Raw genomic sequence first — 16,320 nt, 5'->3', positions numbered from 1 at the left:
GGGGCAGAAATTTGAAAACATTTTCCCATTGCTTCATTCTGTTAAAAACCTTCAAGCTGGCGAGCTGTCCTGTTGGTCCATCCACAAGTCTGGCATTTAGCAAACAGGAAAAAGGCACCCCTCTTCAGTGCAAGAGGAAGCATGTGGCTGTGTCCCCCTGCCATCTGATGCCTGAGAGCTCTAAGTCCTCTGCGAGAGCTTTTGTTCCTGTCTCCTCTAACTCTCCTCAGGCGTGCCAGGTTTCAGTGTTCTGAATCAAAGACTCCTCCTGGTCCCTCCATGGGAAAGGGTCAGCAGCTCAGCGCGGGGGAAACAGGCCAAAGAGAAAGCCACCCTACCCCTTCTCAGCGCTACCACCAAACCCCACAACCCCCAGCTCTTTGTGGAGGCTGACTTGCTGCCCTCGGGAACTGTCCTGCAATTCTGCTTCAGAAAGGAGGGGAAACCACTAGGAATAGAGGGGAAAGCCCTCTTCCCCATCTTTAAAATGCTCATACCAACTTTTCCCCCACTCCTCCAGGGCAGAGCCTGGGCATCTGCATGGCCCAGAGCAGGCCCCGATGTGCCCCTGGAGAAAATAAACTCGGGCAGACAAGTGCTCTAACAGCAACGCTGGCAGCACTCTGGGACTTCTGTGACTGACAGGCCGGGTCAGGCTGCTGCCTTCTCAGCCTGCAGTTTCTACACCTGATGCTAGCCCAGCCTCAGCATACTTCCTCTGTATGCGGTGCTTTATTTAGAAAAGACCAACTGGCCATGTTATTGTCAGCAAATGCCGGCCAGGGTCCTGCACAGATGAGGGCCGTGTCTGCGGGCCCTGATTGCACAGCCCATGTATCACTGCTGAGTGCAGTTCCCAGGACAACCAAAGGGATGCATGGATCCGTGTGCATTGCTGTCTGCCCATCAATTATAACACCAGAGAGAAATGAGTGTGCATCCATGCTTGGGTGAGTGTAAACACCTCTGGAAGGATTCCTGTAATGAGGGGGCACCCTCACTGCTGCTGCTGACCAGGGTGTTCTGAAGTCCTAGGCAATGCAGGGTGGCAAGGAGAAAGGAGGGAGGGGCCCATCAGAAATGCTAATTGCCATATAGCATAATCAGCTACAAAGTTTTAGAAACTCTTATGAAAAACTGTAAGGACTTATGAGAAAATTTAATAAGGTAGCTAGTTAAAATACACTAACTAGGCCGCGCGTGGTGGCTCATGCCTATAATCCTAGTACTTTGGGAAGCCGAGGTGGGTGGATCACAAGGTCAGGAGATCGAGACCATCCTGGCTAACATGGTGAAACCTCATCTCTACTAAAAATACAAAAAATTAGCCAGGCATGGTGGCAGGCGCCTGTAGTCCCAGCTACTTGGGAGGCTGAGGCAGGAGAATCGCCTGAACCCCGGAGGCGGAGTGAGCCGAGATCACGCCACTGCACTCCAGCCTGGGCGACAGAACGAGACTCCATCTCAAAAAAAAAAAAAATAAATTAAAAAAAGAAAAAAAATACACTAAGTACTTACACACACCAGTTTAATGAATTTGAAACTGTAATGCAAAAAACTTCCATATTAATTTCTTGAGAAATAGGCACCAAGTTTGAACCCCTAATAAATTAATGGAGCTAAGCAATAATACTGCCTACTGACATCACAAAAACGACTCCCAGGCAGGCACTGAGACTCCTAATGAAAGAACATAACACCCTCATCAAGTATTACTGCTAAAAAAATTTGAAGGTGTATCTGATTGAGCCTCTAGATCTCAATATTAATTCAGAGAAAACACAACGGCAGACAAAAATGTTAAATGACACCACAGTGTTAAGATCAGCAACATCCAGATGGTGAAACGTCTATTAAGACAAACCAGTTTCCTAACTGAGTAAACTGCAAAGAAACAGACAATCTTATAAAGAGACTCAGACTTAACACACAAATGCTCATAGCAGCATTGTTCACAATGGCCCAAATGTGGCAAACAACCTAAATTTCATCAACTGATGGATCAAATGTGGCATATAATAATACCCCATGTATAGGGACATACATGGAATATTATTTGGCAATGAAAAGAAATGAAGTGCTGATATAAGTTACACTGTGAATAAGCTTAGAAAACATTATGCTAAGTGGAAGAGGCCAGTCAGAAAAGACATATTATTCCATTTACATGAAATGTTCAGAAACAGCAAATCTATAGAGACCAAAAGTATTAATTAAAAAAAAAATCCTGTTCTAAGGCTGGGCGCAGTGGCTCACGCCTGTAATCCCAGCACTTTGGGAGGCCGAGGTGGGCAGATCATGAGGTCAGGAGATCGAGACCATCCTGGCTAACACAGAGAAACCCCGTCTCTACTAAAAATACAAAAAATGAGCTGGGCGTGGTGGCAGGCACCTGTACTCCCAGCTACTCGGGAGGCTGAGGCAGGAGAATGGCGTGAACCTGGGAGGCGGAGCTTGCAGTGAGCCGAGGTTGCACCACTGCACTCCAGCCTGGGCGACAGAGCAAGACTCCATCTAAAAAAATAAAATAAAATAAAATAAATAAATAAAAAAAATCCTATTCTAATGTCTCAGCAGAGTCTGGCCAAAAGTAGACTAGTGGTTGCCAGAGGGGCTGGGGCCTGGTGGGAGGGAGGGGATTGGAGTGACAGCTAATGGGTATGGGGTTTCTCTCCGGGGCAGTGGGGGCAGAGGGGGACAAAAAATGTTCCAAAATTAGATTGTGGTGATGGTTACACAGCCCTGTGAATATGATTTTTAAAAAATCATTGATGCACAGGGACGGGCGCAGAAGGCTGTGAGTTCAACCTGCGCTGTGAATTGTGTAATATGTTGACTATCGCAATAAAGCTGTTTTTAAAAAAAGACTTGTCAATCATTTGCAATGAATGGACCTGATGTCGATCTTAGTCGAAACAAACACACTCTAATCAAGGCAAGCTGAACATTAACTGGATATCTGATGATATAAAGGAATGATCATTGATAATTTTAAGTGTAATAATGTTTTTTTTGTTGAGTCCTTATCTTTTAGAGATATACATGGAAATACATACGGATGAAATGCTGTGATGTCTGAGATCTACTTTAAAATAAACTGGTGGAGTGGATACAGGGAGTGGGTGGGCTATGAAGACTGGCTCACATCAAAACCAGCCCAGCGACTCACTATACCATCTTCTCTGCTCTTGTTTGTTTCAAATTTTCCACAACTAACAAGATTTAAAACGATCAATCTAGAGGTGAACAATTGCATCTATAAGGAGAGCAGACTGGTCATAGAAAATACATAACACACATGGCCAGTAAGTATTTGAAAAGGGGCACAACCTCCAGATTAACTAAAGAAACGCAAATGCAATTGGGGAAACATTTTGCACCTAGTGCGTGACGGAGGTTAAAACCTCTGATGATGCCCAGGGCTGACCTGGGGAGCAGGTGCTCACATCTTGTGATGGTGCCTGTGGAGAGACACAACCTCTACTATCATTTTATTTTAGTGTTTTCTTTCTATTGAGACGGAGTCTTGCTCTTGTTGCCCAGGCTGGAGTGCAATGGTGTGATCTTGGCTCATGGAAACCTCTACTTCCCAGGTTCAAGTGATTCTCCTGCCTCAGCCTCCTGAGCAGCTGGGATTACAGGCACCCGCCACCATGCCCGGTCAATTTTTTGTATTTTTAGTAGAGATGGGGTTTCACTATGTTGGCCAGGCTGGTCTTGAATTCCGGACCTCAGGTGATCCGCCACCTCAGCCTCCCGAAGTGCTGGGATTACAGGTGTGAGCCACCACGCCCAGCCTCTATCATTTTAAAAGCAGAATTCCTCTTGTAGGGATGTATTCATCAGATACACTTGCATAAATATGCACAAAAGTATGTTCATTGATGCTCTCGAAGCAGTATTTGTGGGGGTAAAAACAGGAAGCCACCCAACAATGTAGCCACAAGGAAGGAGGCAGATCCATGTGTACTAGACAGCCTTGGAGCCCTGTGGCATCCCTTTGTCATCAAAGGGTAAGATGCAAGGTTCAGAGTGGTGTGCACAACATGATCCCTTTCAGGTTAAAATATAACTAACAGTCAACAAATTTATGGATACCATGAATAACAGATATCAGTCCAGCTTCTTTAAAAAGTCAATACTGATGACCTCTAGAGACTAGGGATGGGTTGTTTGGGGTGGAAGGAGGATGATGGTTTACTTTTCACCATGTGCACTTCTGTGTGTTTTTTAAAATGTTTTGTAGAGATGAGCTCTCCCTATATTGCCTAGGCTAGTCTCAAACTCCTGACTTCAGGTGAACCTCCTGCCTTGACCTCCCAAGGCGCTGGGATTATTACAGGTGTGAGCCACTGCGCCAGGCCTTCTGTATGCTTATCATGAGGATGTCTTCCAAGTGTCCACCTGTACCCCAAAGAAAAATGGGCAGAGAACTCAGAGGGCAGCTCTCCGTGGTCAAGTGGATACAATGTTCACCTGCTAACATTACGGTAAAGAACCTCCCTCCTCCCCGGGTGCCCAGTGCACCAGCAAGGTGTTCAGCCTTCTGGGGACGATGCAGCACATACACACAAGTGCAGGCCCCCCCCTGCCTCTTTTGCACACTGACAGCATATCACACATGGCGTTTCACACCATGCTTCTTTGTATTTAATGTCTATCTTGAAGAGCTTCTCAATGGCTACATCTACAGAATGGGAAAAACTATTTGCAAACCATGTATCTGATAAAGGGTTACTATCTGTCTCAATTTGGGCTGTTATAACAAAATACCACAGAGTGGGTAGCTTAAACAACAGACATTTATTTCTCACAGCTCTGGAGGCTGGGAAGTCCAAGATGGTGGCTCCAGCAGATTCAGTGTCTGGTGAGGGGGGCTTCCTGGTTCACAGATGGTAGCTTCTAGCTGTGTCCTCACATGGCAGGAGGGGCAAATGAGCTCCCTCGGGCATCTTTTATAAGAGCACTAATTCTATGCACGAGGGCAGAGTCCTCATGACCTAATCGCTTCCCTAAACTGTTGACCTTAGGGATGAGAGTTCAATATATGAATTTTTGGGGGATACAAACATTCAAGCCACAGCAGTATCCAAACTATATAAAGGACTCAAGTCAACAACAAAGAACAAATGACCTGGTGTATGCAAAAATGCTCAGTATCACCAACTGTTAGGGAAATGCAAATCAAAACCGCAATGAAAGAGATCACCTCATACCTGTTAGGATAGCTGTTATTAAAAAACACAAGATAAAGAATGTTGGCAACGATGTGGAGAAAAGTGAACTGTTGGTGAGAATGGAAATTAGTGCAGCCTTTATGGAAAACAGTATGGAGATTCCTCAGAAAATTAAAAATAGTACCACCATTTGATGCAGCAATCCCACTTCTGTGTATACATATAAAAAGGAAATGAAATCATTATCTTGAAAAGATAGCCATACTCCCATGTTTACTGCAGCATTTCCACAACTGCCAAACTATGAAAATGACCTAAGTGTCTGTTGGTGGATGGATCGGTAAGAAAATGTGGCATGTGTTTTTACAAGGAAAGAAATCCTATCATTTGCGATAACATGGAGGAAGCTGGAGAACATTATGTTAACAGAAATAAGCCAGACACAGGACAAATACATGATGCCACTTACATGAGGAATCAGCTGCTGAGCACTGGGTGTGGCCTGTCCCCACTGCATTTGCACACTGGCGGCTTCCACTCAATGAGTTAACTTGGTGGGCTGCCCCTGACATGGGCTGGCCCTGCTACCCACATCTGCCTGCTGAAGAGCTCATAGGACCCTCACTCTTGAGGGGACGTTAGCATCAAATTTCTCACTATGTTAACCCCCACACTGACTCCAGGCCCAAGCACATCCCACAGCTATCAGGTCCCTACCCAAAGGGACCCCATGGGCTTTGCCCTGCAGACTTGGCCTGACCACTCAGAGGCAGGCGGGGCCGTGACACAGACAGTTTATTCAGACCTCTCCACCCGCCACAGTTCCACATCCCAGTTCGGCAGGCCATTCGTGACAGTTCCTACTGGTAGGTCTGTCTATGACAGCCCCATCCTGAGTTCCAAGTCCATGACCTGACTGAGTGGTGAGTGTGCTCACTCGGCGCTCAGGAAGACCCTCTTGCGTGCGGTATTGGTGTAAGGGTGCCAGCGCCACTCCACGTCTGCTGTGGCCTCCTGCTCCAGCGTGCCCAGACGGATCATGTACACTGCAGGCAGGGATGGCATCAGCCCCGGCACAGCCAGCCTCGCCTCCCCACCCCAGACACGGGATTCAGCCTCAAACTCACGCTTCAGCTCAAAGCGGGGCCCGACCTCAGTGAGCTCCACGTTGCGGTGGTCTGTCTTCTTGTACACATGGTGCCTGGGAGGGAACAGCTGTGGGTCAACGGCAAGCAGCACGAGGTACACAGGGTGGAGATGCTCTCCTGGGGCGTGGCCTATGGACCCACCGGAATGATATGTAGTCGTCCTGGTTTGCGAAGGTGATGACCCGGTGGCTGTCATCTTTGGGCACGGGAAATAGGTATCGGAGGATGTCAGAGACCTGGGGCACAAGGAAAGAGAGGGAAACACAGTGGCAAACACCTGGCCTGGCCCGCAGCCCCAGCCTGAAGGCCCCCAGACTCACCCGCTTGCCCAGGCGGGAGGAGAAGCCGTGTGTGATGAGGTGGGGCTTGGCCTCCGACATGGTGCCCAGGTCTGGGATGTCATGCCGCATGACCACGTTGCACAGCGTGAAGTAGGCAGTAGGGCCAAAGGGCAGGTGGCTGACGATGAGCCCCACTGGCGGGGAAAGGTGGCTGTCAGAGACCCCGTCTGCCCTCAGACGGTTCCCACCCCGACTCCCTCCCTCCGGCCTCACCAGGTGTGCCCCGATGCTCGTGAACGACCAGCAGATCGGTGACGCCGTTGGCTTTGCAGGCTCGCACCAGTGCCCCCACTTCATGTCGACCTCGGTTCATTCGCTGGGCGCCCGGGAACACCAGCTTCAGCTCCTGGGCGTGGATGGCAGTGTATAGTCAGGACTGGGGCTGTGTGTCCTGGGTGTGTCTCTCCCTCACTCCCTGCTCACCAGTACCTTTGCAAACATCTTGAGGCGGGAACTGGGGTCCCGGGAGGTAGTGATCATAACCTTGGGATCCTCGACTCCTGCCCATCGGTATTCATCATCCACGTGGCTGGTCACACCTGTCAGGAGCACGAGGGGCAAGAACATGACAGTCTTGGGAATGAAATGCTAACTTGGGGGCAGCCAAGACCACCTGGATGGTGCTGTCTGCTGAAGCCTTCAACAATAGGAATGCTCCACACGCACACCGGGCAAGAGGGAAGACTTCAACTACTCTGGCTGCTGAGCACAAGCGTGGCTGAGGAACAGAATCTTTTGTTTAACTGTAGTTCGCTTAAACTCTATTAGTCACATGGGGCTACGCAGCTACTCTATTACACAACGAAGTCTACACTCTGCTAAGGCCAACGGTGACAAACTGCTTTCCCTCGTAACAAATATCTATAATGTTTGGGATTCCTCTCTTGTTTCTTGAATAATGCAGTGAATAAATGTACGGGCACCAATAATGTGTGAGGGATATTGTCTTGCCCCGGCAGGCACTCCACTGCGGGAGGTAATTAACAAGCCAGGCACAGAGTCAGTGGTGCACTCCCATGTGTGTCATGTAGGTGGGACAGGGCACACTCAGGGAGAGCCCTGCAATGCCATCTGTGCAGTAACAAGGGCATGGGGGACAGTTCCAGGAGCAGTTTCCTCTGATGGGACGGTGCCCGGTGTGTCTGAGGAAGGACTGGAGACCTGCCAGCTCAGTGTTGGGGAGGGCTACCTTGTATAGTTACCTTCACCTCCGGCATCATCAAACTCCAGGGACCCCTGTAAGGCCAGAGCCTCTCGGCGTAATTCAGTGGGAATCAGGCGGTTTTCTGCAGAGGGAAGAGAGAGGGGCTGAGTGAGTCACAAGCATGGAGACCTCAGCTCATCCAATACACCACAGCTTACAAGCCTGTACACGCTTGAAATAAAAATACCTCAGCCCTTTCTGAGCTTGGATACAGCATGGATAGAGGTGACAAAACTTTCTAAGGGCCAACCCCCGTAAACAGTGGTTACTAGGACTTCATTTTCTTTAGTCTCATGACTTAAGGACTTTCTAAAATATCTTAATGTACTGTATTGCTTTTATAATCAGGTAGAGATCTAAAAATCGATGTTTTTTTTTTTTTAAGACGGAGTCTCGCTCTGTCGCCCAGGCAGAGCAGTGCAGTGGTGCGATCTCGGCTCACTGCAAGCTCCGCTTCCTGGGTTCACGCCATTCTCCTGCCTCAGCCTCGCGAGTAGCTGGGACTACAGGCTCCGTCACCGTGCCCAGCTAATTTTTTGTATTTTTAGTAGAGACGGGGTTTCACCGTGTTAGCCAGGAGGGTCTCGATCTCCTGACCTCGTGATCCACCTGCCTCTGCCTCCCAAAGTGCTGGGATTACAGGCGTGAGCCACAGCGCCTGGCCTTTTTTTTTTTTTTTTTTTTTTGAGAAAGAGTCTAACCCTGTCGCCCAGGCTGGAGTGCAGTGGCATGATCTTAGCTCACTGCAACCTCGGCCTCCCAGGTTCAAGCGATTCTCCTGCCTCAGCCTCCCGAGCAGCTGGGATTACCGGCATGCACCACTACATCCGGCTAATTTTTGTATTTTCAGTAGAGACGGCGTTTCACCATGTTGGCCAGGCTGGTCTCGAACTCCTGACTTCAAGTGATCCGTCTGCCTCGGCCTCCCAAAGTGCCGGATTACAGGCGTAAGCTACCGCGCTTGGCCTTAAAAATTACTTTTGAAAATAAATATAGACTGTTCTGTATGTATGATGGTGGACCAGAGACCTTTAAGCTCTCAGACAGCAAAACCGCTGGTCACGATGCCCACAGCGCTTCGAAGGCATGGCTTCAGCGGGCCCTGGACCGCAGGCTGCCCACCGCAGAGCACAGCGCTCCAGGTGCGCACTCGGGGCCAGCGCTGTTCTCCACGGAGCTCAGAGGAACTCCTGCAGGGAGGATGGGCAGCGCAGTCTGCAGCATCAGCGCTATCCAAATAGTCTTTAGAGAGTTTCTTTTTGTTTTTTTTTTTTGAGACGGAGTCTTGCTCTTTTGCTCAGGCTGGAGTGCAGTGGCAGGATTTCGGCCCACTGCAACCTCCGCCTCCCGGGTTCAAGCGATTCTCCTGCCTCAGCCTCCTGAGTAGCTGGGATTATAGGGCGCGTGCCACCACAGCCAGCTAATTTTTGTATGTCTAGTAGAGACGAGGTTTCACCACGTTGGTCAGGCTGGTCTCGAACTCCTGATCTCATGATCCACCCGCCTCGGCCTCCCAACGTGCTGGGATTACAGCCGTGAGCCACCGCTCTAGAGAGAATTTCTACAGGACAAGGTAAAGTCTTTAAAACTTGGGACGAACTTGACACACTGTACACAGCAGGCAAGCTGCAAAACCCGGGTACTGCAACGTCAGTGACAAGTAATTAACACCATCAAACGGAAGAAACACTCTCAAAACCAACAGGAGAATCCAATGGGCAAGGAAAACGGCCGGCAAGCATTTGGAAAGACGCTCGGATATTCGAACACAAATGCGTGCCGGAGTGGTTTACCCCGCAGACGCCCGCGGGGCCGACGCCTCACCTTCCAGCGCGCGCCGCAGCCGCTCCTTCCTCTCCTGGGCTGAGCGCTGCGCCTCCTCCCGGGCCTTGCGGTACAGGTACTCGCGGCGCAGGCGGGCCTCGCGGCGCAGCTGTGGGAACAGCGGGCCCAGTCACTCACTACTCGCTCCCGAGCCCCGGAGCCCCGGAGCCCCGGAGCCCCCGAGCCTCCAAGGCCCCAGAGCCACATCCCCAGCACTTCACGCGCCCCGGACCTCCCAAACAGGAGCTCATTCTCCTACCATCTTGAGTGCCGCTTCCACGTGGGTCCGGGAGAATCTGTGGGCTCCTCCGGCGCGACACAGTCCTCACTTCCGCCCTCAACCAAGATGGTCCCTTAGACGCTTCACTGGTGCCTGCAGCTGTGGGAAATGCCCTATGTTAAGATGGCGAATAGGGCGGGGGCATCTCAAGGCGATTGGCCATTCCGGCAGGGCATTCTCCTTGGGACAACCAATAGACTGGATACAGAATGTCACACATGGCTTGGGACTGCAGCTAATAAATATGTGCGCCCAGGCTTCTCCATCCCCGCCCTCCCCCCACCACCGCCGTGCAGAATGCACAGTTTTCAGATGATGAACCGCTAAAACAATCATAATTAGCGGCTGGAAACAGTTCAACTGTAAAAACCGCACACCGACTGAAGGTTGCTTGCCGGCTCCTTTCCAAATTGACTTTAAAACCACTCTTCCCTCAACCAAAATGGTTTCTGTACAGCTTCGCCTTCTTCCATCGCCACAACAGTGGCCCGACTTCTAAGATTCGGCAGCTTCCAGAAGGACTCAGAACCACCTATAACCCTAGCCGACAGTTCAGCTGGCTGATCCACTTGGGGGCTAATTGGAGAAACCAGTTGATTGGTTGCTTCCGTGCTGCTTCTCTAAGGGTGCTTGCCCTTAAAGGAGCTGACCCAGAGGCCTTGGTGCTGCCGGCGTGGGGATCACCAGCTGGGAACGCCCCTTGATGGAGGATCTCGTGTGCCGATTGGCTGTCCTGCCAAACCGCGGAGGGTGATAAGGAAGAAAGTGGCTCCAGATCTGAAGGTGTGTCCATGGCGGCGCTTGACCTGCGAGCGGAGCTGGATTCGCTGCTCTTGCAGCTGCTTGGGGACCTGGAGGAGCTGGAGGGGAAACGAGCGGTGCTGAACGCCCGGGTGGAAGAGGTAGGCGCCTGGGGCGGGCAGGAGGGTACACGGGCGTAAACTGAGTCTCACCGCTCTCCTCTCCCTGCAGGGCTGGCTCTCGCTCGCCAAGTCCCGCTACGCGATGGGCGCCAAGTCGGTGGGGCCCCTGCAGTATGCTTCCTACATGGAGCCCCAGGTCTGCCTCCACGCCAGGTGAGGAAGCTTCCATGCTGGGCTGGGTGGGCGGGCGCTTTCTAGGCCCGGGCTGCCAAAGCTCCATCCTCCCTTCTCGTCCTTCAGCGAGGCCCAGGAGGGACTCCAGAAGTTCAAGGTGGTGAGAGCTGGTGTCCACGCCCCAGAGGAGGTGGGGCCTCGCGAAGCAGGTGAGCCCCCTCTTCCTTCTGCAGAACCCCTTCCCAATGTCAAAGACAAAATGCAAATTATGGAGATGATTTAAATTAGGTTTTTGCGATAAGAGAGAGCATCCCAGAGCTGAAGAACAGAATGTTTTTGTAGGGTGGTTTTGCCTTAGACTTTTATAGGAAGTAGAGAAATTGTTGGTGAGTTGCTTTACACTGGGAATAGTTTTACAATCACATAAGTTTCAGTCAGCTGAACAGAAAATATTCATCTGTGTGTCTAGCTAGTTTCAGAGGGACAAACTTCTAATCCCAGTTAATCATTCCTGAGACAAAGAATGGGGAGTTGGAACGTCTATGTCTGGTCTGTTGGCATGTTCAGGCGCAATGGGTAAGGTCAGTGTCACAGGCAAACAGGGTCATCAGTGGGTCTTACAGGAGTCACGGGAAAGAGTGGACAAACAGTCTCATCTGAATCACAAGGGGAAAGGCTGTATTTTGTGGTAAGCTGTTTCCCGGAACCCCAAAGTTGGAATTTTCCAACCAACAGTGTTTTATAGAATCATAAGCTCAGATCAAGCTCAACATTGTCACCAAGATGATAAAGGTCAGGGAGTAAGATCCCAGCCTCCTCCAACCTTTCTTTCCTCAGCTCTGCGGAGGCGCAAGGGCCCCACTAAGACCCCAGAACCGGAGTCCTCTGAGGCCCCTCAGGACCCCCTGAACTGGTTTGGAATCCTAGTTCCTCACAGTCTACGTCAGGCTCAAGCAAGCTTCCGGGATGGTGAGTGGACTCTGTCGTTTGGCTCTGTGGCCCTCAGACCCTCTTTCCACAGGGAATAGTTGAGCACTGCTGCCATGGCTGGGGTTAGTCTATGAAAGGCTTTGCAGGTTTTTCTCCATCCAAACTTCCGTTGTACACCCATTGTTTTTTCCAAAAGCATTTACTGGTTGTTGGCAGCATTCGGGTTCATGCTAGCTGCTGGGGATACAGCAGGGAACAAAAGAGACAAACACCTTTCATGTAATGTTTAGAGGCAGAGAAAGGCAATGTGCAAATAAGTAGGCCCTTAACATAAGTCAGGCTGTGAAAATTGTTATGAAAAACACATAATGGAGTGGGACAGGAGTGGGCCAGGGGAGGTCTCTCTGAGGAGGTGAAGGAAAAGCTTTGTGGGTGATTTTGGGAAACAGTGCTCTAGATGGAGGAACCAGCCAGGACAAAAGCCCTGAAGCCAGCTATATCTGGTATGTGCCGAGGCCGGTGGCCTAGAGTGGAGTCAGGTGACGTAAGCCCTGATGAAGACTGTGGGATCCACAGAGAGGCTCTGAGCAGAGGATGGTGCAATTGGCTGTGCAGGGTCACAGGAATGCTTGGGTGCTGGGTGGGGACACAGAGCAGAGGGAGGAAGCAGGCGTCAGGGAGCAGCCAGTGTGAGAAGCAGATAGCGTCACTGGAGGAGGAGGTAAGTGGTGGGAACCTGCACAGGTTTTAAGAATAGAAGCCCCAGAATTTGCTGACAGATAAGATATGGGAGTAAGGGAAGGAAAGGAGTCCAGGAGAGCCCGCGGTCTCCACCTAGAACCCCTGGGAGGATGGAGCGACCCTCACCCCCTGGGGGCAGCTGAGAGGATTCCGGAAGGCAGGAGTTGGTGTGGTCTGTGTGGTGTCCACTGACGCCCTGCTGGAGAGTCTCAGTGGGCACTTGGGCACATATATCTGGAGTTTGGGAGAGGCCTGGGCTGGAGAGAGATTTGGGAGTCCACTGCATAGCACTGGTGTTTAAATCCCAAAGTTTTTGACACAAACACTGGTTTAAAGCTGAGATAGGATGAGATCAGCAGATGGCCTAGGGAGGTGAGGGAGAGGAGGCGAGAAGCCAGTCAAGGAAACTGAGGAGCAACACCTGGGGGCAGGTGTCCTGGAGGCCAGGAAGAGAAAGTGTTTCCTGGAGCGAGTGATCCAATGTGTGGTTAGCCCTGCTGCTGAATAGGAGGCCGAAGACGAGAGCTGCCCGGAGGACTGGGCAGCAGCTGTTCCAGCAGAGACATCAGTAAAAGCCATCTAGAGGTGGATCCAGAGTATGGGCTAGCAGAGAAAAGAAGTGGAGGGAGAGCAGGTGAGGGCAGCGAGAGGCTGTAATAATGGGGGAAGGAAGGAAATAAGGGCATGAGATGGTATTACTATCTGAGTTTTTAGTTCCTGGTGGGTGATATAATGGGTCCAGGAAGTCTGAGGAGGTGACATTTTAGCAAAGACCTGAAGGAGGTGTAAGGCCGCAGAGGTTCTGGAACAGCCAATGCAGGGCTGTACCTGGAATGTTTTGGGACAAGTGTTGGGGGGCAGAGAGGCCTGAAGCCTTTCCAATTTCTAGGGCTATCCAGATCCTCCTGGGTCGTGTGTTACACCACAGATACCATGGTGAGCTTCTCTCCTTTCCTCCAGGCCTGCAGCTGGCCGCAGACATAGCCAGCCTCCAGAACCGCATTGACTGGGGTCGAAGCCAGCTCCGGGGACTCCAAGAAAAACTCAAGCAGCTGGAGCCTGGGGCTGCCTGACATGCGTGCACAGAGGCAGGGCAGCGAGCACAGCTGTTCTCCGACATGGCTAGTTGATCTCAGGCCTTCTTCCTTCACAAATAGCTCTTGCCCCTACCCCATGCCAGCTGATGCCCCGTCTGTGTCCCTGTTCTGCATGTTTCCATCTTCCTTAGGTGTGACGTTTGAAGAGGCAAACAGTAATTTTGAAAGCCACTACTTTGAAACCATTCCAAGGCCTGAGTTCCCATAGGACACACTCACATAGGCAGGTACACGTTAGTCAACAATTGGAACTGCCTCTTGGATCACTCAGCTGTGCTTTCATGGCTGGATGACGGAACACTGTACGAAGAGAGATGGGTGGGGACAGGAAGTAGCGCTTCATACTTAGTACATCCTCCAAATTGTCTTTGCTGGAGGAGAAAACCGTACTCAGCCGAAAGATCAGGACAATATGACTTGAGTCCACAAGGACACAAACACATGAGTAGCTGGGCAGCCCTTGGCAGGGTCTAAGCCAGGAAGTAAAAACCATCTGGTCTAGATTTTTAAGGGAACTCTAGGAAGAGACCTAGGTTTTTAAAATCCTGTCTCTTTGTCTTGCCATAAGAGGCTGAGCCTCTCTTCATTTTTTTGAAGGGCCACTTGTGTTTTCTGTTCTGGGAACTTCCTTCATTTTTCTACTGGGTTGTTGATCTTTGCAATAATTTCTAGGAGCTGTTTATGTTTGGAGGTAATTGGTCCTTTGTCCATATATATGAGATGTAAGTCTTATTTTCCAGTTTATCTTTTTGCTTATGATTTTTTTGACTTTTTATTGTAAAATAAAACATTACATCAGACTGCACAGAACAGTTGAATAGCTTAATGAATAACTACAGTAAAAGCTATGGTAACCACTACCCAACTTTTGTGTTTTTTGATCATTATTTGTACGTACAGTTGAATGTATCCAGCTGTCACATGATTCTGAATTTGGGTTTGTACTGATGAGGCAATCAGGGAGTTCTCCAGCATTTTCAAGAACCTCTGTGGTTTCAGTTGAAATGTCCAGTGAGTCATGTGCAGCTTTTCCACCATCCGCCCACGTGCTGTATGTCGTATGCTGCCCTTTTGTTTTGCTAACTCCCAGTGTAAACCTAATGTAATTTGGGGGTTTTCATTCTGTTTCATGGACATTATTGTCAGTACACCAGCACCACATTGTTTTACTTCTTGAACTTTAACGTAATCCCTGTAGGGCAGATTTGTTTTGGGTTGAGGGGTCGTTTATTGGCCCTGTTAACCTTGAGTTGCCAGGGAAAAGACTAATGGGCGAACTCAAATGGAACCCCTGTGACTGCAGGAAAAACGAGTATCTGCCCCCAGACCTCACCAAAGGTTGCCTTTCGTAACAAAGATCCTATCCACAAGGTTTCAGTTAGTGAGATTCTGAAGCCAAAGTAAGGAAAAAAATAAGTCAATTTTGCTGGGGCCACAAATTCTTCCAGGAGGAGGTGCGACCCCTTGGAGCACACCCTCCGTTGCTGGTTGTGGGCGGACACTGGGGTGGGCACGTGCCTCCCACTGCTGGCTTGGGGCTGGACTCGCAGATGGCCATCCTCCTGTCGGGGCGAGGCCATGGGCTCTGCGAATGGGGTTTGATGAAGACAGCAAATCTTTAGCAAAGCATCCTTAACTCGCTGCCCTGACCTTCTGCCCTAACTCCAGCTCTTGGGGAGACCGCCAGGAAAGGGGGTTCTGGCTTCTAGGGGGAAGTGGCTTGTCCCACCAGGGCTAAGTCGGGAGACTGGGTTCATGCAGCGAGTCTGGCACGCTGCAGTCACACGAGTTTCTACAGAGACAGCCGGAGCTCAGTGCTGCGCAGTGGTGGTTGGGAGGTGCTGGCGACGAAGCTGACGCATGTCACGTATACAGACACGGTGGCGCTGCTAGTCAGCAGTTCCCATATGGTCTAGCGGTTAGGATTCCTGGTTTTCACCCAGGCGGCCCGGGTTCGACTCCCGGTATGGGAACAACAGTGATATTTTTTGCGGGTGTGTGTTTTTTTTCTTTCAACTTGAAAATGTTCGCCAGAAGAACTTTGACTTTTCGCCACTGGAACCCTCCGGGCCAGATTGGGTATTTCCTCTTCACTTGAACTTGGAGAAACAGGCCCAGGGAGATCCGGGCCCCATCGCTGTGTGTTTTGATGGCAGTGACCATTTTCATCACGGCATTAGCTAGTTGTTTTGACCATCAATAGCTTACTGAGTATATTAGATGCCATATGCATCGCAGGTGTGAATATTAGAAGTAGTGAAATGCCCGATAACATTGAAAATATTCAAAATGTGTTGCTGTGGAACCCCCAGCAGAAGGCAGATCCCCACTGGCCCCCATCACGCTCCAGTGCACTTGCTCAGGTTGGCAGGAGCCACTTCGGGTCCGTGAGCTGCCTCTGCAAGGCAGGGATAGGAAGTCCTAGGAAGTCTACTGGGAGCATAGCACTCTGGAAAAATTTACCTTTCTCTCTTGCTGCTGCTTTGTTTTGTCCAGTAGTCAGGGTTCCTGTTTTCTCACTGGGACAGTCTGGGCTTGACT

The 16,320-nt window shown here is 50.3% G+C and overlaps 2 protein-coding genes and 1 non-coding gene across 5 annotated transcripts; 2 read left to right on the top strand and 1 right to left on the bottom strand.

Moving 5' to 3' along the window:
* Positions 1–4,784: 4,784 nt before the first annotated feature.
* On the bottom strand, positions 4,785–10,626 carry IMP4 (IMP U3 small nucleolar ribonucleoprotein 4). 3 transcript variants are annotated; one of them, XM_063712664.1, is made up of 10 exons: positions 10,352–10,626; positions 9,954–10,073; positions 9,695–9,803; positions 7,869–7,952; positions 7,096–7,205; positions 6,880–7,012; positions 6,646–6,800; positions 6,467–6,561; positions 6,305–6,378; positions 4,785–6,223 (listed from the first exon to the last, which is right to left on the bottom strand). In XM_063712664.1, the coding sequence occupies exons 2-10, from the start codon at positions 9,954–9,956 to the stop codon at positions 6,111–6,113; spliced, it is 876 nt and encodes a 291-aa protein (XP_063568734.1). In that variant the 5' UTR covers positions 9,957–10,073; positions 10,352–10,626; the 3' UTR covers positions 4,785–6,110. The 3 variants fall into 3 exon arrangements, with proteins under 3 accessions (XP_063568734.1, XP_063568733.1, XP_054405058.2); XM_063712663.1 differs by lacking the exon at positions 10,352–10,626 and having other exon boundaries at positions 6,467–6,800; positions 9,954–10,059; XM_054549083.2 differs by lacking the exon at positions 10,352–10,626 and having other exon boundaries at positions 6,467–6,800; positions 9,927–10,002.
* A 14-nt stretch (positions 10,627–10,640) lies between these two features.
* CCDC115 (coiled-coil domain containing 115) lies at positions 10,641–14,644 on the top strand. Its single transcript, XM_002832700.6, has 5 exons — positions 10,641–10,876; positions 10,947–11,050; positions 11,138–11,220; positions 11,849–11,980; positions 13,643–14,644. The coding sequence occupies exons 1-5, from the start codon at positions 10,766–10,768 to the stop codon at positions 13,753–13,755; spliced, it is 543 nt and encodes a 180-aa protein (XP_002832746.4). The 5' UTR covers positions 10,641–10,765; the 3' UTR covers positions 13,756–14,644.
* Positions 14,645–15,680: 1,036 nt separating this feature from the next.
* TRNAE-UUC (transfer RNA glutamic acid (anticodon UUC)) lies at positions 15,681–15,752 on the top strand. Its single transcript has one exon. It is a non-coding gene; the product is annotated as a tRNA-Glu (tRNA).
* The last annotated feature ends 568 nt before the right edge of the window (positions 15,753–16,320 follow it).

Source organism: Pongo abelii, chromosome 11 (assembly GCF_028885655.2).
Source record: "Pongo abelii isolate AG06213 chromosome 11, NHGRI_mPonAbe1-v2.0_pri, whole genome shotgun sequence".
Taxonomy (NCBI): Eukaryota; Metazoa; Chordata; class Mammalia; order Primates; family Hominidae; genus Pongo; species Pongo abelii.
Note: the sequence above shows the minus strand (reverse complement) of the source record. Positions and strands in the feature narration are given on the sequence as shown.

Bases quoted from the DNA above. Each gene is read 5' to 3' on its own strand.
- IMP4 (XM_063712663.1), bottom strand. The intron at 6,801-6,879 runs GTGAGGCCGGAG...TTTCCCCGCCAG, and splicing joins CGAGCATCGGGGCACACCTG to TGGGGCTCATCGTCAGCCAC. The intron at 6,224-6,304 runs GTGAGTTTGAGG...CCCTGCCTGCAG, and splicing joins GCCCCGCTTTGAGCTGAAGC to TGTACATGATCCGTCTGGGC.
- CCDC115 (XM_002832700.6), top strand. From the start codon at position 10,766: ATGGCGGCGCTTGACCTGCGAGCGGAGCTGGATTCGCTGCTCTTGCAG. The intron at 10,877-10,946 runs GTAGGCGCCTGG...CTCTCCCTGCAG, and splicing joins TGAACGCCCGGGTGGAAGAG to GGCTGGCTCTCGCTCGCCAA. The intron at 11,221-11,848 runs GTGAGCCCCCTC...TTCTTTCCTCAG, and splicing joins GGTGGGGCCTCGCGAAGCAG to CTCTGCGGAGGCGCAAGGGC.